Genomic DNA, 26,836 nt, shown 5'->3' with positions numbered 1-26,836 from the left:
AATGAACTCACTAAATGCAATTAATCTGTTTTCGCATTTCTAGTCTTGCAAGCCTGGTATTTAGTGTTCATCCTCATGAGCTTCTGTATATAGAATTCTATGATCAAGTAAAGCTCAGTTGTTGTGTTGAAGATAGTCTGGTGTACACGTTATTCCTGTAGCAGGGATAATAGAGTATCAAGGCCTGATTTTCCTACAAAGCGGCCAAAAAAATCTAACAAATTAAGATTTATGCTACACTCTGGAAATATGAACTTAACAGTGATTGGACACACTCAAATTCAATTGTTGGAAAGAAAAACTGAACAATTCAGCCAATTCAGCGGGATTCTGTAAGCTGATTGTGCAAAGCTGTAGACAAATATACTGGTACCATCTGACCTTACAATCATTTCCTGTTTTCTGAACTAATATATATGGGAAAGTGAAACATTTAATAGTAAGCTTATGAAACGCACTGATATGTGTATTTAATGAGTAATTTGTACTACTCTAACTGTTATTACAATCTAAATAATTTATCTTTGTGAGAGTGCAAAAACTTGAATTTCTTGCCTGGAGGAGGGCTGCAGACCTTCCATACACTCACAAAAATCTGTATCAACAAAAACCACCATCTGCTAATGATAGCTCCACTCTTAACACCTGTCGCAAATTCCACACTAAAAGTACTTCTGATACAGCTTTCCACCTATGGATGCAGCATACACAGTAACGTTAGTCTCTGTCCAAGTATGCTGAAGGTTATGTGAGCTTTTTGCTGACCAAAACTACTCTACCTATATTTCCCAGAAATGGTGGTTGTCCAGCACTCAATATGACCTAGGATATGGGCAGGGGATTAAATAATAATAATAATAAAAAAAAAAACAGATTGAATTTCTACTAACTCTGGTTATGATTGCAAATAAGGAATATTTTATCCATTACCATATTTTACCCATTTCCATTCCCATCCTTCCCAAAGCCACCCAACCTGTTAAATGTCCTTTTTGTTATGATCTTCATATTCTTAACCCTATACTCATGTGTAATTGCCTGTTATAAATTATTTACGGAAGACCTCAGGGAAGATAAGTTTTTGGGTTCCAGAGCAATGTAGGAACAAGAGAGGCAATACTGATGCTACGACTTGTATTAGAAGACAGGACAAAGAAAGGCAAACCTATGTTTATAAAATGTATAGATTTAGAGAAAGCTTTTGGCAGGTCTGGCTAGAATACACTCTCTAAAATTCTGAGGATAGCTGTGATACAAGGAATGAAAGGTTATTCACAACTTGTATGGAAATTAGACTGCAGTATTAAAAGTCAAGGGACATGGAACAGAAGCAGTGGTTCAGAAGGTAATGAGACAGGGTCATAGCCTCTCTCTGATGTTATTCAATCAGTACATCTGTACGTTGAGCAGGGTGTGAAGAAAACCAAGAGGAAAGCTGAAAAGAGAATTATGGTTCAAGAAAAGAAATCAATAATTTGCTGATGATATTGTCATGTTGTAACCACACTAAGACGAAATCCAAAAGCAGTATCATCAGCAGAATACAAAACTTTGCACCAAAAATACATTTATTGCAAACACTCTGGTACAGCCAGAACAGAACTGACCACTTGGATGGACAGTGCAGCTATTTATACAAACATCAAATATTCCAAAAGGTTAGTATTTATACAAATGTCAAATATTCTCAGATATACCAATATTACAAAAATAAGATATTTCAACAATCTTCCAGAAATAATAAATACTAAATGACAAATAACTGACAGTCAGGTTTTAGCTGGTGATGTGCAGTATACCATCCATGCTAGCCACTATGCCACACTGCATGCCTCACAGCTCATAGCACTGCTCTGTCTCGTGGAGTAAGAGCTCCAGCACTCTGGATCTAGATATGGTCAATGATCCTCTGCAGTGCTGGCAGATTTAACATTCTGGTCTTCTTGTTACATCCTCTTCACTATGATGAGTGCCAAAGATAGCCCATCCTGTCAATGCTTCATAATTGTCAAGTGGGTCTTCTGTTTCCTTGAACCTCCCATTACTGGTTTGCATTTGTGGGTTGTAGTAGGACTTCATACGGAGCACATTGATGAATCCCTGCACCTATGTCTTCTCAATGAAGGGCCGTAATTTTTAACTTCATGTGTGACGTCCGATAAGCAATGAAGGATATGATACAGCCAATGCTTTAGTAACTTTTCCGATAGTCCCACTTTTGTCACAGCCATAAAAATCTATACCAAGTCTCCCAGGCTGCATCTCACTGGTTGGTGCTTGACATTAATAGTGTTCTCAGTCTTTTGTGTGGGTGCCCAGGTCTGAACATAAGCCAGCTGCCTGGCTTCATCAGTCCTGACAATGAAGTGTTTCACAAAGTCATCCTGAATATCTTCCAGCTTAAAAGAGAACAATGTGTCCATTGTTGGTTCAGTCTCACAACTGTGGAACAAAAAGAATGGTGTGTAGCCTGTAGTGTATTGCTTTGTTGTGTTGTATGTGAATGTCACAGTAGGTAATACTGTATCCAAGTCTCTCTGTCCAACATCAACGTACATCAAGAGCTATATGCCAACATGTTATTAAAGTGTTCTGCAAGGATATTAATCTGTGGATTGTTAGCAGTTGTTGTCCTGTGGGTGATGGCGCTATGTGAAATTACCTCTGATACTAATTTTCACTGGAAAACTTTTCCATTATCAAATATTAATACACATGGTGCTCTGAAATTCAAAATTATGTATTTTCTGAGCAACCTTGAAATTTCCAGAGCTTTGGCAGTTGACACTACCTTGTTGGCAGCATAGTGAATGATTTAATCAGTGCAGAGTATTATCTACCGATTCTGGTTTGTTGACTTCAGGTACCCCCTGAAGAGAATGATTCCATTTTGGACCAATTGTGTTGCTGCGGGTGGGATTGGTACCAGATGCCCTGAAGCTAATTGCAGCAGGTGCATTTGTTGTTGGCATTTCTTGCAGTGGTTCACACAGTGTCAGACAGATTGGTAGAGGCCAGGCAAGTGATATTTGCATCTGGTTTTGTGTAGTGTCCTCATGAATCACACTTGACCAGATGTTGGAGCATTGCGGAAGTATTTCATGGTAGCTGGCTATAGATAAGCTTGATGATGAGCAACCATTGGTTCATAGTTCCTTTTATCAATGTTCTGTTAATTGATTGGAATTCTCCTTCTGTCAGTTCCTCCTCCTTTAAGGCATCTATGGTTTTCAGCAGTTCTGGGCCTTCCCTGTGCTCAGCAGCAGTGTTATTTAACCCAGTGATGACTGAGTTTTCATCATCCATGCTGCTGTGTTCTGCCAAAGGATTCCTTGAAAAGCAATCAGTGTACATGTGTTTCAGCCACTTTTGTATACCCTTTGTGCTATCATATTCGTGAAGCCTCAGCACCAATCTCACCAGTTGACATGACAGATTATTCAGGATAATTAGCTGGCATAGAGAATATTGGGTTGTTTACAATATTCGAAGGTTTGCCGAATAAATATGGCTATAACTTGTTGATGACCCAAAGAATTGGCAAGCATTCTTTCTCAGTTGTAGAGTAGTTCATATCGGAACTGCTCTGGAAGCAGAAGCTGTCACATTTCCAGCAGTTTGCTCAATTTGCACTAGAAGTTCCCCTATCCTATCAGTGTGAAGTTCTGTCTGAGCATTCTTGTCATACAATGCTAGGACTGGAGATGATGCAGCACTTCCATAAGGACAAGGAAACGTCTTTTTTGTATCTCATTCCAGGAAAATTTGGCATCTCCCTGCAGTAGTTCTTGCAAAGGGTGTAGCTTCATACAGAAGACCTTCATGAATTGTCAGTAGTATGAGCACATCCTGAGAGAGCTTTACATGTCATGAATGTGCCAATGAGTTGGAAAATCTGTGACTGCTCTTATTTCCCCAGAACTGGGCCAGACTCCAGTGCTATTAACTAGATGCTCCAAGATTTTTATTTCTTGTGTGGCGAAGAGGCCTGTAGCATGAACACACGTCAAAACATTTGTCAGGCAGCTTAGATGTTCTCCAAATGTTTTCAAGAAGAAATGACAGCTTCATCCAGATAGAGAAGACACATGTCCATTTATGGTGTTGAGGAAGGTTGTTTCTCATATATATTATGGTGCCTGGACTATTACACTGCTCCACTGTCAAAATAGATAACTGTAAACTCATAGATGCCCTCAGGGTTATGAAGGCAATCTTTATCCGTTTAGCCTTATCAACTTCGATTTTCCAGTGACCTCCTGCATGTCCATAGTTGAGAAATACAAGGGGAAAATCAAAAAGTTTCTATTTGAAGGCCATACAGTCCAGAATCAGTATGCCCACCCACAGACAAAATCACTGTGAGCATTGAGGCAATCATCCCACTGAAGCACCAGGTGAAGATACTGGTTTGGTAAAACACCTTGTCCTCCTGTGTGAAGAAGCTTATAACTGTCTGCTGCACATCCATGTCTGCCGGGAATCATCAACCCTTCAAGGCCTTTTCCAAGGGACCGAAGGTGTGGATAATTGCATGGGGAGAGATTAGGACTATAGGGTGGGCGTTTTAGTGTCTTCCACTTGAACTGATGTAACTTATGCATTAATGACATTTTCGATATGGGGACGTGCATTATCATGAAGCAGTGGCACACCTTGGCGCTTAATTCCACAATGGTGGTAGACATGCTGGCCCATACACATTCTTCATTCCCTGATAGATGTACTGGTGTTTGTCTTTTGGCAGCATTGAAGAGAATGTCAGCATGATGGTCCTGTTTGGATGCATTTGGTAATAATATCTCCACAGTTCATGTCTCTGCATTTACTGCTCACACGTCACAAAGTCATAAATGCCACACTAATCCCTAGCACACAAGTTGGTGTTTATGTACCTGCATTGGAGTCATGCTGCATTGCGTATATGCTGTAGCAATGCCTTCAAATCGAAAATTTAAATTTTTATCATCTTCTCTACTTTACTCCTTTGAATTAGTCCAGTGTATCACCAATGCATGACAATGTATACACATCTTTTTTCTGTAATTTTCTCCAGTAATTGGTAGTAGATGTAGAAACATGATGAGCTCTTTGTCTTGTTTACAAGGAACGCAGGAGAGGACCAAGGCCTTTCTGAAGATTCAATGATGTCATCTTGCAGCATCTTCCCCACTTTCTCCATGATTATCTGTTGTTCAGTCTATGCTGGCTAGTTGATGGGATGGTCGCCAGTGTTGGTATGGTGTTTTACCTTGGGTCACATGGTCTGGCTTTTCTCCACTCCAGATTTGAAAGCATCCAAAAACTGATGCATAATGACTATCACTCGGTGACATTCCTCAGGCAGGCCATGTCCTATTGGCAGTTTGATAGTAGCTCTCATCCATGCATTGACTGTATTGGTAGCAGATACGACAGAAAGAGTCTGTATTTGGGTGTCTGTGCAGTTGTGTGTGTGAATGTGTGTACTTTTCCTTAGAAAGAGCAAGAGCTCGAAAGCTAGTGTGAATACCATTTTCTTTCACATGTTTCTTCTTCTTCACAAAGATCACAGGAGATGACCAAGGCCTTTCTGAAGGCCTACTATAGGTGAGTGGTTACCTTTCCATTATTTTACATATTTTTCCATCCACAAATTGCCTTTATTCCTTAGTAATAACAAATTTTATCCATTGAGATAATGTTTCTAGGAATGCTGATAACGGTAGCTATAGTTGTAGTTTTGTTTGGAACTGACCAGTGATTCAGCTATCATTGCTCATTGCAGTCCGTGGGGGATGGACACCATGGAGCGACTGGACTCGCTGTAGTGCTGTGTGTGGTCAGGGCAGTGAGTACCACTGGAGGAACTGCTCTGATCCACCACCCAGCATCCCAGAACTGATGTGTCGTGGTGTTGCTTTTGAAAGCAGGGCATGTACAGGGAGTGGCTGTGCATCCAAGAAAGGTATTTTACTTTACACTTAAAACTTGTTGTATTGCTGTGAGTTTAAATAACTCACCAGTATTCAGTCATACTTCCACGATGTATTGATTCATGAGCTTATGATCAGTTCACATTTGAAGTGACTGTAATAGGACAAGATATCCTCCGTCCATATAGTGTACAGATGCTTGTAGAGTGTGTATGTGGATCTCTTGAGTGTGGGACACTGTAGCGTATTGATGCGGATCATGACATGCTGACAAACAGATGCTTAGAACATATCTTTGTGTGATATTGTTTGATAATGTCCAAGGGGGAGAAGTAAAAAAATGATCAGATCTAGGCTCATTTCTGAAGACTATTGCTGTAACATACATGTGTGTGTGTGTGTGTGTGTGTGTGTCAGCACACAAGCTGTAGCAACTGAATGTTAATAATATGAAATGGCCTCAAGCACATCAAGTAATTTAAGTTCTGTTACACTGGGCAAAGCTTTTAAACTATTGTGTATGCTTCCACAGACATGGAAGAGGTGTAAATATTTCCTGCTGAAAGGAGAAAACTTGAACTAGTAATCAGCGACAAGAATGAGATTAATATGAGTATTTTTATTCTGATTTACAGAGTCTAGTTTTGTGAGAAACAGTAAATAGGCTTTCAGTCTCAGTACAAACACAAACTACGAAAATTATGTCACATAAGCAATTCGCAAGCTGCGACGCAGGATATGTGCAGCCATGATATCGTTGATTGTGGATGCCACAGTTTCATCATATTGTCATGTAGAAGAAGGTGTAATTAGATGAATGACAAACACTAACTTCACTTAATGATGGTTTATTCAGCACTTGCACATACAAAAGTGTGGAGAGAACTGCCTCCGGCTAGAACACATACAGAATATATACAGCTACAGAACATTCCAGTACAATGATTCTTGACATTTGTGGATACTTTTAGAATGTACTCAAACCGAATATAGAAATTAAAATTGTACAGGCCAGGTGAGTTTTGAACTCACGGCCCGCCATGCAACAATTAAGTATCATAACCTCTACACCATGGAGCTACTCAGCTTCTTCTGCGACATTGCTCCCTCCTTAAGAGAACAGCATCTCGGTGTTATGAAGTCCTAGTTCGGGAACGAGTCATCAGTCCTGCATACTCTGACTCATGATAACTGATTCTCGCACTGGTGGTGGTCTTCTTAGAATTTCTTTTGCCGTTACACTCTTCGTCACTTTTCCGCTTGTTGCCTCTCACTGGAGCTTCGAATTTACCCTGGGTTGCAGGATCCTTATAGGGCTTCATTCGAAGGCCGTGGACTGTATCTCTGATCTTTCATCATCTTGTGTCAGGGTCGAAATCTTCAACTTCATAAGTAACATCAGACAACTGTCTTACAACCTTATAAGGTCCAGAGTAGCGCCTGAGGAGCTTCTCAGAGAAGCCAACATTCTGAACAGGAGTGAAGATCTAGATGAGGTCCCCAGGATGGTAGACAACAGGGCGGTGGCTCGAGTCATACCTTCGGCGATCGTTTTCTTGAGCCTGCAATGTGTGGAATTGAGTTAACTGCCGAGCTTCCTCAGTTCTGGTTAACACCTGGCCGATGTAGTCGTCGTCCATGTCATCAGGATGTAACGGAAACATAGTGTCCATCATCATAGTTGCCTCACACCCATGCACCAGGAAAAATGGCGTAAATCATGTGTGTCTTGTTTGGCGGTGTTGTAGGCAAATGTCATGAAAGGTAGCACCTCATCCCAGTTGCTCTGCTCAACATTGACGAACACTGATAGCATGTCGGCCAAGGTCTTATTAAGACATCCAGTAAGCCCGTTAGTTTGCGGTTTGTAGGCAGTCATCATGTGATGAGTAATGTTGCACTGACGGTTTATCTCTGTCACAAGATTCGATTGAAAGACTATCCCTCAATCCATAATTAACAACCTTGGGGCACCATGTTTTAATACAATGTCTTCCATGATGAATTTGGCTACCTCAAATGCTTCGACTGTTTTCACGGCTTTTGTAATGGCATAGCATGTCAGATAATCAGTGCAATCAGTAATCCATCTATTGCCATGAGCAGACGTTGGAAATTGTCCGAGGAGGTCAATCCCAATGTGCTGGAAAGGCGTTTCAGCTTGTGGAATTGGTATGAGTGGGCCAGGTGGTTTCTGAGGAACTGCCTTTCTCCTCTGGCACTCTCGACAGTGTGACACATAGTGATGGACACTCCTAAATAAACCTGGCCAGAAAAATCTCTTGCGGATTCTGTCGTATGTCTTAATAAATCCTAGATGTTCGGCCTCAGGTGTGTCATGGAATTTCTGTAGAATATCTTAGTTCATGTGTTTAGAAAACACAGGTAGCCACCTCTTTCCAAACTTATCAAAGTTTTTCTTGGAAAGTAATCCACTGACTACCTTAAGTTGTCCTTTCACATCCTCTGACTGATTTAAGGCAAGCATAATTTGAGATATCTTGGCGTCCTGCTCAGCAGAGAGATCCTGGAGTGCAGCAAGACAGTCACTATCTTCACCAAAATCTTGATGGTCTTGCACAAGGTTTCTTGAGAGACAGTTGGCATCTTGGTGTTTTCTTCCACTTTTGTACACTATGGTAATGTCATACTCTTGAAGACGTAGTCGTCCTGTTGGATCCTTAAAACCTGTCAATCAACAAAGTGAATGATGGTCTGTAACAACTGTTAACGGCCTTTCACAGAGATACTGTTGAAATTTGCACATGGCCCAGATGACAGCAAGACATCCTCTTTCAGTGGTTGACTAGTTTCTCTCGGCTTTTGTAAGTGCCCTGGAAGCATAGGCTAAAACCTCTTTTCTATCAGAAATTTGCACCAGAACAGCACCGATCCCATACCTGCTGGCATCTGTGTGTAGTTCTGTAGGTGCTCTCACGTCATACAGACCAAGTACAGGGTCAGTCATCAGAGCTTTTTGCAGCACATTGAAAGTATCTTGTTGAGCACCACCCAGATAAATTTAGCATCAGCTGTTAACAACTCTTGGAGTGGCCTGGCTTTGATACAAAAGTCTTTGATAAAACGACAGTAATAAGAACATAATCCGAGGAAGCTCCTCGCATCTCTAATACTTTTAGGAATAGGAAATTCCATTACAGATCTCACCTTTTCTGCGTCTGGCCACATACCTTCGTTTGGCACAAGGTGTCCAAGTATTTTGATTTCTTTTGCTCCAAAGTATTCAGTTTTAGTCCGCCTTGTTGGAGACACTTAAGAACAGCCCCTCAGTCTTTTTATATGTTCATCAAATGTCTCTGAGAACACTATAATGTCATCTAAATAACAAAGACATTTCGTCCACTTCAGGTGCCTCAGAAGATTATTCATCATCCGTTCAAAAGATGCTGGTGCATTACACAAACCAAACAGCATTACGTTAAACTCATACAGGCCCTCAGAGGTGATGAATGCGGTTTTCTCACAATCAGCCTCATCTACTTCGATTTGCCAGTATCCCAAGTACATGTCCATGGTTGAAAAAACTTAGCCCTCTTCAGACAATCTAGTGTATTGTCAATTTGGGGAAGAGGGTAAACGTCCTTTTTAGTTATCTTATTAAGCTTCCTGTAATCAACACAAAAGCGCCAACTGCCATCCTTCTTCCTGATGAGGACAACTGGTGACGACCATGAGTTCTGTGAAGGCTGAATGATGTCATTCTTCATCATTTTCTCTACCTCTTTGTGAATTATTCAACGTTCTGTTGCTGACACATGGTATGCTCTCTTGCTTATTGGTTGATGGTCTCCAGTGCTAATCCGGTGCTTCACAGTCGATTTGTCTAATTTGGTCTTCACCTATGGATTGAAGCATTCAGAGAACTCATGAAGAGTGGCAAGTAGCTTCTTCTGTTGTTCCTTAGTGAGATCTGGTGATGGTTGAGCTAGAAGATCTTGTCTCGTAGTGGTAGTGCCAATTTCACCCACAGACTCAACATGGGATTTTTCTATGACACTCAGCTGTTCGGCAATTAATGGCTCAGAGTTTCCTATGCACATGTGTCTTGGAAGGATCTGTGGTTCTCGTTGACAGTTAACTGTCCACAATTCACCGAATCTGTTCTTAAATGAGATGACAGAGGCTGGGATGACCAAGTTATTCTTCAGTGGTATGCTTCTCTTACATTGCACTACAAGATACATGAGTTGATGCATGGCATGACAGTTGACAGTTACCTTTCTAGCACTGACTGCAGGAATGATCACTTCATCCAGCACACATAGTCTCCACACTCTCGAATGCGAATCTTCCTGTCCACAGTATCCCATCTTGTCTAGCATAACCTTTGAGCGACCACACTCTATAATTGCCTGATGATGATGAAGTCCCATACTCATTGACAGAAAGTAGGGGACGATGCGGGAGACCCGCACTGCTGTACTAGGCGAGGTCCTATTGGGGGTGGTTTGCCATTGCCTTCCTGCAACCATAATGGGGATGAATGATGATGATGAAGATGACACAACAACACCCAGTCATCTCGAGGCAGGTGAAAATCCCTGACCCCACTGGGAATCGAATCCGGGACCCTGTGCTCAGGAAGCGAGAACGCTACTGCGAGACCATGTGCTGCAGACATAAATTCCTGAGAAGCTTTCAAAAAGTCCCATCCGAGATTGACGTCATGACTATACTCTTGTAAGATGATGAATTCTAAGGGCTGTGTATGGCCACTTATACCCACATGAATGGTACATCTTCCTGTAGGTTTTACATATTTCCCATTAGCCACGTTCAGCAGAGATGTTTAGCTGTCGACGTATTCGGTTTTCTGCAACTGGTGATGGAACTTCTCTGGAATGACCAAATATGATGCTCCAGAATCCACAAGAGTTTGGGCTGGGTTGCCATCCATGGGGACATCAACGTAGTTTCCTATCATTTTTGTAGTGCTCCACGGCGTAGGATTTTTCTCTTCGGTGGCCTCACCTTCAAAGAAGGTTGCATCCTTTAGTTTTTCAGGTTGCTGTGGCTAAGTGATCCGCTGAAGCTTCTAAACGGCGATGGAGACCTTCATCAGCGTGTTGGGGAGCCTCCTCTCCAGCGGCTAGCTTGCGTCTGTGGTGACCTTCGTCGTCCTGCACCCACATCTTCTTGTTCATCTTCGCCGGCCCATAGTTGGCGTCGGCTAAGATCAGTTTGCTGTCTTCCGGTGCGGGTGTCATCAGATATCCGTCACCTTTCTCAACAATAGTGCACCACATGTCCTGGTTATCCACAGTGGAAACATACTGGTTGGTTATCCTGGGTCCTCCAGATGTCAGTCTTCCTTGGTGCCAAAACAGGTTCCTCATGCGGCATTGTAGGAACTTAACTCTGCCCAGGTCTTGACTTTTTCACTGTTTGAAAGGGAAATGAAGGAAGAGAGATTGGGTTCAATGTCTGTTCCACTTCCTCTCTTATGACCTCTTGAAGTGTGTCAGTTTTTTGCTCGCTGTACAATCCAAGTGCCTACTGAACTTCCTCCCTCGCTATCTGATGAAGAATACTTGTGAAATCAGTTGCTTCCTCCCTCACAGATATCAATACAATGTTTGGAAGCTGTTCAAACTTCTTGTGTGTAATTTTTTTTTATGCATGGTCTCGATATACTGGCACCATTTTATGAAGTTGTCCGCTTTCGAAACCACCTTCAGGAGTAGTGCTTGATACATGTCCTCAGCAACACCCTTCATGAGATGTGCAATCTTATCTTCCTCCTTCATTCTAGGATCCACTATTTTACACATCTCCAAGATGTCTTGAATGTAGGATGCTGTAGTTTCTCCTGGATGCTGTGTCCTGCACTTTAATTTATCTTCAGCCATCACTTCTGTTGTTGTGTGTTGCCAAAATATTTGCGCAGTTCCGCCTGTAATACTTCCCAGATTGTGAACTTCTCCTTGTTGTTCATCCCATTTGTTAAATTTGGCTATACACTCATATGCCTTCAGCCACTTGTTTGGATCGTGGCCATTGTCACCAGAGAACCCGGAAGGATGTCTCATGTGGTGGCACACAGTTGCTGTCATCGTAATGTCCTCTTCTTCTTCTGTCTCCAATAGATTGCGATCTGTTGAATATGACTTGAACTTGGGTTTCTCGCCATGTAAACTGCGGCTCTGTCGTGGCCTGATGGGAGCCACTGTGTTGTCGATAATGTGCGCTATCACAAGTTCCAATATTCAGTGCCTCTACCAGAATAATGTCGCATAGAAGAACATGTAATTAGATGAATGATGAACACTAACTTCACTTAACGAAGGTTTATTCAGCACTTGCACATACAAGAGCATGTAGCAAACTGATTCTGGCCAGAACATATACAGGATATATACGGCTACAGAACATTCCAGTACAATGATTCTTGACATTTGTGGATACTTTTAGAATGTATTCGAACCGAATATAGAAATTAAAACTGTACAGTGCAGGTGAGTTTTGAACTCACGACCCACCATGCAACTGTTTAGTATCATAACCACTACACCACGGAGTTACTCAGCTTTTTCTGCAACAATATGCAACAAGACACCTAAAAACAGATTCCATTCTCCTTACACAATAAGAAATATCTTTATGTGCCAAAATCTACATCTACATTTGCAGCTACATTACAAAAGCCTCCTTATGGTGTGTGGTGGAGGGCACTTTGGTACCAATGTGTTTTCCTTCTTTACCGTTCCAGTTGCTTGTGGTCCATGGGAAGAAAAATTACCAGTAAGCCTTCTTATGGATTTGAATCTCTTTGATTTTACCTTGATGGTCTTTTCATAAGATATATGTGGGAGTAAGCAATATGTTGGTTGACTTTTCTAGGAACATACACTCTCAGAACTGTAACAGTAGACAATACTGTGATGCAGGTTGCTGATCTTGCAGCGTCTGCCAGTGGAGTTGACTGAACATCTCTGTAATGTGTTCGTGCTTTCTAAATAAACTTGTAATGAAATATACTGTCCTTCAACTTCTCTATTTACTCTATCAGTCCTATCTAGTTCAGACTCCATACTGAGAGTAATATTCAAGTTTTGGTCCAAGGAGTAATCTGTAAGCTACTTCCTTTGTTGATGGATTACATTTCCTGAGGATTCCTTCTATGAATCTGTCTGACATTTGCCTTACTTGTGATTAATTTTATGTGGTCATTCCACTTCCAATTGCTCAGTATGAGTACTCCTAGATATTTTATGTAAGTAACTGCTTCCAGTGATTGTCCTGTAATTTTGTAATCATACAATACAGATTGTTTCTTCTTTGTATTCACTATACAATACATTTGTTTATGTTGAGGGTCAGTTGCCATGCCATGCATCAAGTGTCAATTCTTTGCGTATCTTCCTTGTTTCACTACAGTTTTCCAGCGTTGCTACTTCTCTGCATACAACAGTGTTGTCTGCAAAAAGCCTCATGGAACCTTTGACATTACCTACCAGATAATTTATATGTATTGTGACAAGTAATGTTTATGCAACACATCCCTGGGGAATATGTGAAGTTACTTTTACTCTGATGACTCCTCTCTGTTGAGAATGACATGCTGGGTTCTGTTTGCTAGAAACTCTTCATCCAGTCACACAGTTGGTCTGATATTCCTTATGCTCATTTTTTGTTCATTAGGTGGCAGTGCGGAACTGTATTGAATGCCTTACAAAAGTCAAGGAACATGGCACATGCGTGGGTGCCTGTATCTATTGCTTTTTGGGTGTTATAGACAAAGAGAGCAAGCTGGGTTTCACAGGACCATTGTTTTCAGAATCCATGCTAATTTCTACAGAGAAGTATTTTGGTCACCAGAAATGTCATGATACGCTAGCAAGATACATGTTACAAAATTCTACAACAGACCTACATCAGAGATATAGGACTATAGTTTTGTGTGTTTGTTTGATGACCTTTCTTGAAAATGGGAATCACCTGTGTTTTTTTCAATTGTTAGGAATGCTTTGCTCCTCTAGAGATCTATGACACATTTCTGCTGGAAGAGGGAAAGTTATTTTGAACACTCTATGTAGAATCAAACTGGTAATTCATCAGTTCCAGTGGTCTTCCCCCAGTTGAGCAATTTCAGTTGCTTTTCCACCGTTTGGTCATTTATTTTAATTTGATGCTCATATGATGATCTAAAGGAGGAACTTGAGTTGATCTACCTTTGTGAAATAGTTTGCTAAAGTATTTCAGCCTCTTCTGTGTCATTCTCTGTTTTAATGCCATTATGGTCACAGAGTGTCTCGACAGATGGCTTTGATCCATTTACTAATTTATCATAAGACCAAAACTTCATAGTATTTTCTGTCAAGTTGGTAGATAGCATTTTAGTTTTGCATTCATGGAATGCTTCATGCATATACTCCTTATGCTAATTTTGGCACTGTTAAGTTTTTGTTTGTCTGTGAGGCTTTCGTTACATTTAAATTTGGAGTGAAGCTGTATTTTCTTTTGTAGCAGCTTCGTAACATAGTTGTCAGAGCACAGTGGGTCTTTCCACCCCACACAATTTTGCTCAGGATGTACTTGTCTAAAGCGTATTCTATGATGCTCTTGAAATTTATCCCTTGACGCTCAATTTTGTCAATGCCAGAGACTAAATTTTCATGATGACTGTCAGATAACGTGAAATTTATGTCTTGTTGTTCTTGCTACCTTTGTTTGTATTCCTATTTACAGCCATATTCAGTGATGCCAAAGCAAAAAGAGAGCACCAGCACTTTATATTGTCGACTAATCGAGATTATTTTTTATTGTCTTTTCTGCAAGTTCCCCACATTTTTATGCAATTTGCTCAAATTTTTATGTTATAACTACTGTAATTTCATATAGAGATTTATTCTAGTTTGTAGAATCTCTCAGGTGGAGTGATGACTTAATAATTGTGTCGCTCTGAAATTTCAGTTACATAAATAGATTTCTTGTAGAGCTGACACATTAATATTGGTAACATTATGTTTTATGTTGTTGTAGGAAAATAGAAATGGATGTTTGACATTCAGTACATCTCATTTAATAAAAATTACTGTGCAAAGGAGACTAAGTATTAGTACTGTACTGGACAAAGAGTTATCATGCAGTTATTGACAGAACTTAGAAGCACTGGACCTTCCATACTTGTTATAGATGGTTTGGTATTCTACTCCTATATCCACAGCTCTACTTCACATGTTTCCTTATAGAATGTGATGGAGGCCACTTTGTACCACTATCACTTAAACTGTGTGTCCCAATCATTACTGTTCTGCAGGAAGAAAGATTGTTTTTGCACTTACTTAATGAATCTGTAATGAAATGTACTGATCTTTGCATCTTCCTGATTTCCTCTATCAAGCAATGGAAAATCGTGAATGAAATAATGACAATATTATGAAAAGGATAGTTGCTTCATACCATATAGTGGAGATGCTGAGCTGCAGATAGGCACAACAAAAAGACTGTCAAACAAGTAGGCCTTCAGCCAAAAAGGCTTTCATCAGAATTAGACTAATATAAATGCACACTCATGCAAATGCAGTTCACACACACACGACCACAATTTCTGGACGCCAAGGCCAGACTATCGAGGCAGTCTTGCCCTCGGGTCGTGTGTTGTGTGAGTTGCATTTGCATGAGTGTATTTTGTCTAATCCTGATGAAGGCCTTCTTGGCCAAAAAGCTTACTTGTTTGGCAGACTTTTTGTTGTGCTTATTACATCTGTTGATCATATCTGATAGGGATCTCAAACAGATGAACATTACCCAAGTTATGATCAAATAAGGGTTCTGTAAGCTCATCCTCTGATTGGGTAGGGTACACTTCCTGAGGATTCTTTCTATGAATCTCAGTCTGGCATCTGCCTTACCTGCAATTGGTTTTACATGGTTGTTCCATTCTAGATCCCTCTGTGTACAAACTCTTAAATATTCACTAAGTATGACTGCTCCCGGTGAATGTTCTATTGTCATGTAATCATACAGCAATAGGTCTTTCTGCCTATTTATATGCAATACATTACACTTGCAACAGAAGGATATTCTAGTAAGACAGTATCAACCAAAGTTATTGTAGCCCATTCTGCAATGTTGTATATGGTACAGCAGTTGTTAAAGTAAACTCGTGTGAATGCAAGTGTTTCACAATCTGGAAGATCCTGAGTAATGTCATACAGGGAAGATGTGTTCATTTGTGTATAGAGTAAATGTCAGAGGATTCACACTGCATGTGAAATTTATGAGGGAGTAAATAGTATGCTAGCAGCACCAGTCTCTGCATCAACAGCACAACACTGTCTCCATGAACAGGGTTTAAAATGATGCATATTTTCCAAAAAAACTTTGTTACACAGACAATGTGAAATGATTGCTGTGGGCACAGAGACATAAAAACTGGAGTGTGCAACAATGATCCAAGTTGTTTGTTTTTCACAGACAAAACTTATGTTTGAAGTATTTGGAAGCCATTGTCGAATGTTTGTTCATTGACTTCATGGAGAATGTATAAAGAGACAATGTGTCATGCCAAAGGTGAAACTTAGTGGACAGCTGGTCATATTGTGGGGATGTCTTGTGGGTGATAAAGCTGGTGATTTAGTGAGAATTAATGACCATTAAAGAAGGAAGCTCCATCTGGCAAGACATTTATTAGTTGTGGGTTTTTTTCTGCAGCAGGACAATGATCCCAAATATGCTTCTAAATGGTTCAAATGGCTCTGAGCACTAAGGGACTCAACTGCTGAGGTCATTAGTCCCCTAGAACTTAGAACTAGTTAAACCTAACTAACCTAAGGACATCACAAACATCCATGCCCGAGGCAGGATTCGAACCTGCGACCGTAGCGGTCTTGCGGTTCCAGACTGCAGCGCCTTTAACCGCACGGCCACTTCGGCCGGCAATATGCTTCTAAATTGTGGAGAGGGTGTATCAGTAGAAAATAGAAATGTGGGGAACTGAAGAATACGATTTGGCCAAGTCAGTCACCTGACTTAAATCACTGTAAGCTCTTATGGCATGAACTTGATAAAGGGGTCAGAAAAGTTTGGTCATCTAATGTTGAAGATCTACTGAATTACTCACAAATGTATTGTATTCCAATATCTGAAAAGACATTACAAAATCTTATCTCAGGAATGCCAAGAATTTGTGCAGCTACTCTGAGGGCAAAGGGTGGATACTTTCATGACATTAAACTCTAAACCTTATTGCATTGTCCTTAATGATAGAGAGAGAGAAAATACTTATTTCATTGGTCTATTTAGTTTGTACAGTGTGTTTGTACATTAAAATAAAGTATGTAGTTTTTATCAAGGGTGCTCAAAAACTTTTGACTGGTGATGTACATTCTGCCACAACTTCCCTTACCATTTTTTTCTGTGGGGTCTTGCCCACTCATCTTGTATAGGGTGCCTAAATGATGCTGCATTCTTGGAATGCTACTGGTATACAACAATTCAAGCAGATAACATTAGTAGTTTTGTTTCGATAAAGCAGATTGACAATACTTAACTTTGAATTTACAATAGTGTCGCAAGCGATGGGTGACATGCAAACAATAAAAGTCCTTTGCTGTATACAAGGTCCATGTAAGTGATTGATATGGATCACACGTCACTGCTATCGTAGGTCTCCTAGCACTGTGCTAATACTATCTGAATACTGTCCCGTCTACTAACAGTCCACCCGAGGCTGGCAGGAGTGGTGCTTATATTCGCTTCAGCTTGCAGGTGCTCCTGTCAAGGTACAGTCCGTGTCAGCGAGCTATTGGCTGACGTTGTCTCACTGCCTTTTTTGCTCTTGCGATCTTTGTCTTTGTGCCAGCACTTGTCGATACGCTGGAACATTTTCCGTGCTTATTACTTATGTGGACACCTCCATTATGAATCCTATCTGATGCAGTGATCCATATCACATGCTCCAGCACTACTACTGGCAAAATACAGGGTGGAGAAAAATTGTGTCATGAAATTTTAACCCTGGATAGCTGATGCTAGTAGGAACCCAAATTACTAATGTTGTGTAGGTCGACGACGCACCATTTTTAAATTACAGAAACTTGGCGCCATGCACTCTGACTGGCCGTGGGATTTCCCTGTTGCTGTTCATCGGTTGATGGGTAGTGCTATGGTTGTTGGTTCACACATAAAAATGTCCCTCGCCCCGTCACTGCCACAGTGTGATACGCACACATGTCAAATAGGTCTTGCTGTTTGTCTCCACCTCACATCGGAGGCATTCACATGTAAGCTTCGCTTAGGAGCACACATACATCACCTGCAATGTAATCATACAGTAATCATGATGGGACAGTATTCTGCCAGGAAGTTTCATATCAGCGCACACTCCGCTGCAGAGTGAAAATCTCATTCTGGGGACAGTATTCGTTTGAAGAACAACGAAATACGGTTTTTGTTTGCAGCCATAGCGCTGCCCGTCAACTGACAAATGGCAACAGGGCAATCCCACGACCATCAGAGCATGTGGCGCTAAGTTTCCGTAGTTTAAAAATGGTGTGTTGTAGACCTACACAACATTAGTAATTTTGTTCCTACAGGCATCAGCTATCCAGGGTTAAAAGTTTGTAACACAATTTTTCATCAGCTATCCAGGGTTAAAATGTTGTAACACAATTTTTCTCCACTCTGTAAATAAAATCAAGGGATAAGAAGCCTGTGAAAGAGCACATGTGGCCTGTGAACCATATTCTAAGTTTTATCCAACATTTTTCATTATTGTCACTAGTGCAAAACTACAGTGAATGACCAAAGAATTTCTAAGCTAGGAATACCCAGTATTCTGTCATCGAGTGTTGTGTGTAACACAGTGGCTGTTATTTCACTGTAGAAAGTCATTTAGATTCCTTGCCATGCTTCATCCAAAGAGATTAGTAGACCAAATCTCTCTCTGCTTCACTTAAGCCCCATCATCCCACTCCACCCCTCTCCTGTCCACCCTGCTTTACATTAATTATTTGGCCATTTTTTTCAAGTATGTTTCACATGTCAATACAAACACTTCATCATTAATGTAGTCAGACATTTCAATTTAACCTGTTATTATATTATTATCTATTATTTTATTGTTTTTTTTGAATGTTTCCTTGAATGTTATGTATTTTGTTATTAAAGGTTTAATATGACATTTCTTCCTTTTGATACCTAGGTAGTTTCCTCTTTCTTTTTCTTTTTTTCACTTTCTTCTAAATAAGAACTTTAAAAACTATTGAAAACAAGAGATACATCTATCCTTTTTTAAATATGTGTATGCACCAATATTAGACGATCTGATCCTGTTACAGCTGCTGGTAAGTAGACACTCTTCTACTGTCATAAGTATTAGCATTAAGTGTATTGTAACTTAAAGATTTTTCATGCAGTCATTCAGTGGAAATCCAGAGAAATGATGTTGAAAGTACGTGTACTATAATTAAATGCCGATATGTGGAGATTGGGCTACCAATCGACAAATTTCTTTGGCCAGATTATAATTTCATTGTTTGATATGGATATCATTTTTGTTTTCATTTAATTTTGTGCCTTTTATATTTTGCAATCATGCTTCTTTGACAGTTATTTTGTTTTGCTGCTGATGTAGAATGCTTTGAAGAAGGGCAGGTAGGACTGCAGTATGAAATGAGAAATTGTTGTCAGAAAGAGAACAGTGAGGCCAAAAAGCAAAGGAAATAAAAGGAAAGAAAGAAAATTCACTCTTTGCCACTTTTCATTTTCAATTCCAGATGGGGTGTGGTCAGATTGGAAGCAATGGTCAAGCTGCACTGCTAAATGTGGGAAAGGAGTTATGAAGAGAGAACGGGACTGCTTGAGAGCTCAAAAACGTGAAATTCAAAATGTTCTTAAGAAGCACTCTCATAGTAGATCTTCCTTATTGGTTGCCAGAGAGAGTAAGTAGCAGTGGTTTCCTGTCTGCTCTACAACTGAAGAAACTTACCAAGTCTGTAAATGTTGTGTAACAGTAATCTTTAAGCTTCTTTTCAAGTAAGACTGATTTGACTTAATTAAATAGGTATCTAACCTAGACTTCAATGTGTGTGAAATAGTTTTGTTGTGCATTTCATCAGCCAGAATGGTGACCAGTTTCCAACTATGACTGTGATGAAGCAAGCTGGGAGATTTGTACTTCCCCTCTTTTCTTGCCATTTGCCTCCTTAAAATTCAGTTTTTCATTTCTGACTGATTACCATTAATGTACATGAGTATAATCTGCATTTTCATAAAAGAGAAAGGTTTGCCCTCAGTTTTAAAGAATATAGCACCAGATCTAATTTTGTGCTTAGTTTTATGCATGTAATTGATTTTCTAATTTACTTTGACTATTCCTAGTTGGCATCTTTTGTTATAGGGTGAAATCTGTAATTGTTTTGTAACTTAAATTCTATTGTTGACTTACAAACAAATAAATTCTGTACTAATTATAAACATTTGGAGAAACAACTAATAATATTCTTAAAGGATCTATTTGGCTGTATTCTAAAACATGATAGTAAAGCCCACCTTTAATTAATTCCAAAGTAATTAACAGTTTTGACAAAAGTATTGTTTGCATAACAAAAGCTATTAATTTGATCTTTTAAACAAATAATTCAGCCTAAGACAGAATTTTTCCATGTTTTCGGTTAATTGAATGATTTAGGTGTTAATCGTAATTTCTGTAAATTAAACATCAAACAATGTATAGTTTCAGTGCTAGATTTTAATTGTAATTTCTGTAAATTAAACATCGAACTATGTATAGTTTCAGTGCTTATTATTGTGAGGATGTATAAGGGCCCTGTTTTTGGTCACAAGAAAGTCAGTCTACGGTCGAATTTCAGATGAGAAACCTGTGTTGGTTAGAACTACAACAATGTATCAACTTAACAGTGAAATAAGTGTAATACAATTAGGCCATGTGTTAAAACAATGTCAGTGTCTGTTCAATTTATTTGAAAGACTGTGAAATGTGTGGATAGGCTTTTACTGCTCATAGATGTTCAACAGTAAAGTATTGTAGCAGTATGTGGATGTTTGTCTGTAACCTATTAATGAGGCTTATCGAAAGTTAAACAGTAGTGGACTGGCCATATAGCTGTGTATTATTGGGGGGTTGTGAACCATGAAAATAAAGAACTGTGAAAAGCAAATGGGCACCTATCAGCTACATCATTTAAAGTAGTCAGTGTTGAACTTTCACCCCCCCCCCCCCCCCCCAAGAAATTTATTAAGATGTCTAGAGTCCAAAACAATTCTCATTCCACTGTTTCTCTTACTTACCACAACTAAAGGACTATTGTAAGCACTCCTACTTCTCTCAGTTACTCCCCATGTTTCCATTTCCTGAATTTCTTTCTCTACATCTGTCCTTTTTGAAAATGGGATACTATATGGCTTGAGAAGGAAATGTTGATGATCTCTAAGGTAAAGAATGCACTGAAAGCCTTTCACTTTCTGTGGTCTTTCATTAAACACATTTCTGAACCCAAAAAACAAATTCCTAAGTTATTGCTTTTGTTGGTCATTAGGAGTTGTACTTATCTTACTTTAGAACATACTACACTTCCAAAATCCTGATCCTTAATCTCATCAAAATCTATATCGCCATCAAACACCTGCTAGTCACCTTGGTTCACAATGTTTTGCAAATAGTTTTCCCATAGTTTAAAATACAGAAATTAGTTTTCATATATATATATATTACTTTTAGCTTCCAAAATAAACAATTCTTTAACATTCCAGCCAAAACAAGCCTCAACTTTCACTATCCAATCCATACCGAAATTATGTTTTCTTCCAGACTGTGGATCACTAAGCATCCATGTTCAGAGGTGCTGTCTTCTATAGTAAACTTTAAAAATACTTGAGATTTTACCAATTTGCTTTGCTTACCTGTAGCTCCTTGTATTTTTACACCTACCCCCATGAACCATAGACCTTGCCGTTGGTGGGGAGGCTTGCGTGCCTCAGCGATACAGATGGCCGTACCGTGGGTGCAACCGCAACGGAGGGGTATCTTTTGAGAGGCCAGACAAACGTGTGGTTCCTGAAGAGGGGCAGCAGCCTTTTCAGTAGTTGCAGGGGCAACAGTCTGGATGATTGACTGACCTGGTTTTGCAACACTAACCAAAACGGCCTTGCTGTGCTGGTACTGCGAACGGCTGAAAGCAAGGGGAAACTACAGCCGTAATTTTTCCCGAGGGCATGCAGCTTTACTGTATGGTTAAATGATGATGGTGTCCTCTTGGGTAAAATATTCCGGAGGTAAAATAGTCCCTCTTTCGGATCTCCGGGTGGGGACTACTCAAGAGGACGTCGTTATCAGGAGAAAGAAAACTGGTGTTCTACAGATTGGAGCGTGGAATGTCAGATCCCTTAATCGGGCAGGTAGGTTATAAAATTTAAAGAGGGAAATGGTTAGGTTGAAGTTGGATATAGAGGGAATTAGTGAAGTTTGGTGGCAGGAGGAACAAGACTTTTGGTCAGGTGAATACAGGGTTATAAATACAAAATCAAATAGGGGTAATGCAGGAGTAGGTTTGATAATGAATAAAAAATATAGGAGTGCAGGTAAGCTACTACCAACAGCATAGTGAACGCATTATTGTGGCTAAGATAGACACGAAGCCCATGCCTACTACAGTAGTACAAGTTTATATGCCAACTAGCTCTGCAGATGATGAAGAAATTGATGAAATGTATGATGAGATAAAAGAAATTATTCAGGTAGTGAAGGGGGACGAAAATTTAATAGTCATGGGTGACTGGAATTCGAGAGTAGGAAAAGGGAGAGAAGGAAACATAGTGGGTGAATATGGGTTGTGGGAGAGAAATGAAAGGGGAAGCCATCTGGTAGAATTTTGCACAGAGCATAACTTAATCATAGCTAACACTTGGTTCAAGAATCATGAAAGAAGGTTGTATACGTGGAAGAATCCTGGAGATACTAGAAGGTATCAGACAGATTATATAATGGTAAGACAGAGATTTAGGAACCAGGTTTTAAATTGTAAGACATTTCCAGGGGCAGATGTGGACTCTGACCACAATCTATTGGTTATGAACTGTAGATTAAAACTGAAGAAACTAGGAATTTAAGGAGATGGGACCTGGATAAACTGACTAAACCAGAGGTTGTACAGAGTTTCAGGGAGACCATAAGGGAACAATTGACAGGAACGGGGGAAAGAAATACAGTAGAAGAAGAATGGGTAGCTCTGAGGGATGAAGTAGTGAAGGCAGCAGAGGGTCAAGTAGGTAAAAAGACGGGGACTAGTGGAAATCCTTGGGTAACAGAAGAAATATTGAATTTAATTGATGAAAGGAGAAAATATAAAAACGCAGTAAATGAAGCAGGCAAAAGAGAATACAAACGTCTTAAAAATGAGATCGACAGGAAGTGCAAAATGGCTAAGCAGGGATGGCTAGAGGACAAATGTAAGGTTGTAGAGGCTTATCTCACTAGGGGTAAGATAAATACTGCCTACAGGAAAATTAAAGAGACCTTTGGAGAAAAGAGAGCCACTTGTATGAATACAAAGAGGTCAGATGGAAACCCAGTTCTAAGCAAAGAAGGGAAAGCAGACAGGTGGAAGGAGTATATAGAGGGTCTATACAAGGACGATGTACTTGAGGACAATATTATGGAAATGGAAGAGGATGTAGATGAAGATGAAATGGGAGATATGATACTGCGTGAAGAGTTTGACAGAGCACTGAAAGACCTGAGTCGAAACAAGGCCCCAGGAGTGGACAACATTCCATTGGAACTACTGATGGCCTTGGGAGAGCCAGTGCTGACAAAACTCTACCATCTGGTGAGCAAGATGTATGAGACAGGTGAAATACCCTCAGACTTCAAGAAGAATATAATAATTCCAATCCCAAAGAAAGCAGGTGTTGACAACATCACTAACAACACAAGTCTCATCTCCATGAAAGTCATTTACCTCACCTACATTCATTTGCTATAAGCTACCAGTCTCAGACTTACCACACTCAGTTATTTCACAGCTCTCATTCACATCTACATCAAAAACACCACCTATTTCAGATCCAATACAGTCATCACCTGATTTACGTACATTAATAAGTCTGTTTTCTGACCAAGAGAAGAATTCATTAGTACACACTACATCAAAATTCTCACAACTCTTACATTCTGGTTTGTGATTAGTATCTACATCACCAGAATTAAAAAGTAGTATCCCAAAACCTTTGATCAACACATAAATGAGAAATCTGATATTCCTTCTGTTTAATGTCAGATGCATGTCCCATAAAATTAACACTGTTATTATTGTCTAATTTCAAGTGTAACTTGGGGGTCCTGTGCATGTTGGACCTTCATTTAGGCGAAATGCTGTTTCCCGAGTAGTTACTTCTATGATTGTTTCTTCTACTGCAATGCCCATGGTGATCCCCATTATTCCTATCCTGCTGATGTTCAAAAGTTCTCTCCCTATTGACACTTTGATCATGATAGAAGTTGCCATTAACTCTGTTTCTCTAACTATCCTCATTGTGATTTCTATCATTCTGATTATTATAGGATGTACTTCTTTCTACTGCCCTATCCAGCCTGTCAACATATCGTAAAAATTGTTCAAGGCAATCATCAGTTCCATGTACTAAGTCCCACTGCAACCTTTCCAGTAATCTCCTTTTAAGTGTATCAGTCAATGTCATTTTGTCAAATCGTTTGTGAAAATGTGTTAATTTTTTAAGCTGATTCTTACAAAATTCTTTCAAAGTACCATCCCTATTCCTATAATTAGGACCATTCAAAAATTCTCTTTTGATTCTCCCCTGTTCAGCTTCAGACCAAAATTTATTTTAAAAACTTTCTTTGAAACTTTGACATGTCTCCCACTGACTTAAATTTAAATTTACCCATGATAGAGCTTTGCCTTCAAGACATCTTTTAACAAATTTAATTTTTTGATTGTCATTCATGCCTGACAACAAAACTGTCTCTACAGCAGTGCAGAAAATCCACTGGATGTAAATTGTCTGATGGAAAACTTTTGATAGGAGTGTTGGACCAAGCAATACCATTGTTTGCACATAGACTTTGGTTCACACGTTTCCTGAACTGCTGAAATTTTTTGATCTAAAACAGTTGCATTAGTTTGCTTATTGGTTTCAAAATTAAAAATTTTTTTGTTTAAACTGGCGATGTTTTGTTCCATTTTTCTACTACGAGCTTCTGTTCAGTTCTGACATTATTAACATTCTTCAATTGTCTTGCTGATTCAACTACTAACTCATTTTTCAAAACAATAAATTTATTTTCTAAAACATCAAGTTTTTCATTCACACTTTGAACCTCTCTGAGAACCCACTTTTTAACTCTGAAACTTGATTACTAAGTTAGTCCATTTGATCTTGAACCCTGTCCATTTTACTATTGTCTTCAGTTTTCAGTATTTATTTTCCTTGTAGTGAAGTATATTTGCTATCGTTATCTATTCTTATTTCAGTTAACTGATCATTAACTGCACTAAATTTGCTATTATTGCCTGTCTTCATTTGCTGTAGTTTAACTGCAAAATATCCGTTTTTACTGTTTGTTTACTGTCTACGATTTAACTTGGCTCAGACATGTTCTGACTGGATCCTACAGCTTTCACTTCTGTCTCGCTCTTACCCTCGTCTCTATTCATTTTTGTTAACAACCACACAAGTTCACAAACTAATTAACTTCACAAATAGTTTGTACTTATCCTTCCTTTTTGAGGTCCCTGGTTGGAAATTGTAAAGTCCTCTTTCATTCAGTCTGGTCCTTCATTGTTGGTAGTACATTGTCACTGTTGATACGACTCACTTTGTTGGGTAGCTCTGAGTATTCTTACTTCGTGTGATCGGAAATCCATTCATACATGAACTGCAAATGACACAAATCACTCTCCCTTCTTCTGCAACAGACAAAACTTCATTATTAGTCAACTGATCCTGGATGACCCCACCACTTGTAATCCACCCCTCCCTCCTTGTTTCAGGAAAAGTTACCTTTCTCTCCTCATCTTTGGGCTCTTGATGATGTGTTATACAGGGCTGTTACAAACGATTGAAGCGATTTCATAAATTCACTGTAGCTCCATTCATTGACATATGGTCACGATACACTACAGATACGTAGAAAAACTCATAAAGTTTTGTTCGGCTCAAGCCGCACTTCAGGTTTCTGCCGCCAGAGCGCTCGAGAGTGCAGTGAGACAAAATGGCGACAGGAGCCGAGAAAGCGTATGTCGTGCTTGAAATGCACTCACTTCAGTCAGTCATAACAGTGCAACGACACTTCAGGACGAAGTTCAACAAATATCCACCAACTGCTAACTCCATTAGGCGATGATATGCGCAGTTTAAAGCTGCTGGATGCCTCTGTAAGGGGAAATCAACGGATTGGCCTGCAGTGAGCGAAGAAACGGTTGAACGCGTGCAGGCAAGTTTCACGCGTAGCCCGCGGAAGTCGACGAATAAAGCAAGCAGGGAGCTAAACGTACCACAGCCGACGGTTTGGAAAATCTTAGGGAAAAGGCTAAAGCAGAAGCCTTACCGTTTACAGTTGCTACAAGCCCTGACACCCGATGACAAAGTCAAACGCTTTGAATTTTCGGCGCGGTTGCAACAGCTCATGGAAGAGGATGTGTTCAGTGCGAAACTTGTTTTCAGTGATGAAGCAACATTTTTTCTTAATGGTGAAGTGAACAGACACAATATGCGAATCTGGGTGGTAGAGAATCCTCACGCATTCATGCAGCAAATTCGCAATTCACCAAAAGTTAACGTGTTTTGTGCAATCTCACGGTTTAAAGTTTACGGCCCCTTTTTCTTCTGCAAAAAAAACGTTACAGGGCACGTGTATCTGGACATGCTGGAAAATTGGCTCATGCCACAACTGGAGACCGACAGCGCCTACTTCA

General features: G+C 39.8%; 1 protein-coding gene across 1 annotated transcript in view; it reads left to right on the top strand.

Moving 5' to 3' along the window:
• Positions 1-26,836, top strand: part of LOC126456565 (semaphorin-5A-like) — a 221,240-nt gene that overhangs the window by 69,956 nt on the left and 124,448 nt on the right. The window contains exons 4-5 of the mRNA XM_050092311.1: positions 5,768-5,947; positions 19,658-19,822. Of these exons, the coding sequence (XP_049948268.1) occupies positions 5,768-5,947; positions 19,658-19,822 (345 nt within the window). The remainder of the gene's footprint in view (positions 1-5,767; positions 5,948-19,657; positions 19,823-26,836) is intronic.

The sequence above is a fragment of the Schistocerca serialis genome, chromosome 2 (genome assembly GCF_023864345.2).
Source record: "Schistocerca serialis cubense isolate TAMUIC-IGC-003099 chromosome 2, iqSchSeri2.2, whole genome shotgun sequence".
Classification (NCBI taxonomy): domain Eukaryota; kingdom Metazoa; phylum Arthropoda; class Insecta; order Orthoptera; family Acrididae; genus Schistocerca; species Schistocerca serialis.
Note: the sequence above shows the minus strand (reverse complement) of the source record. Positions and strands in the feature narration are given on the sequence as shown.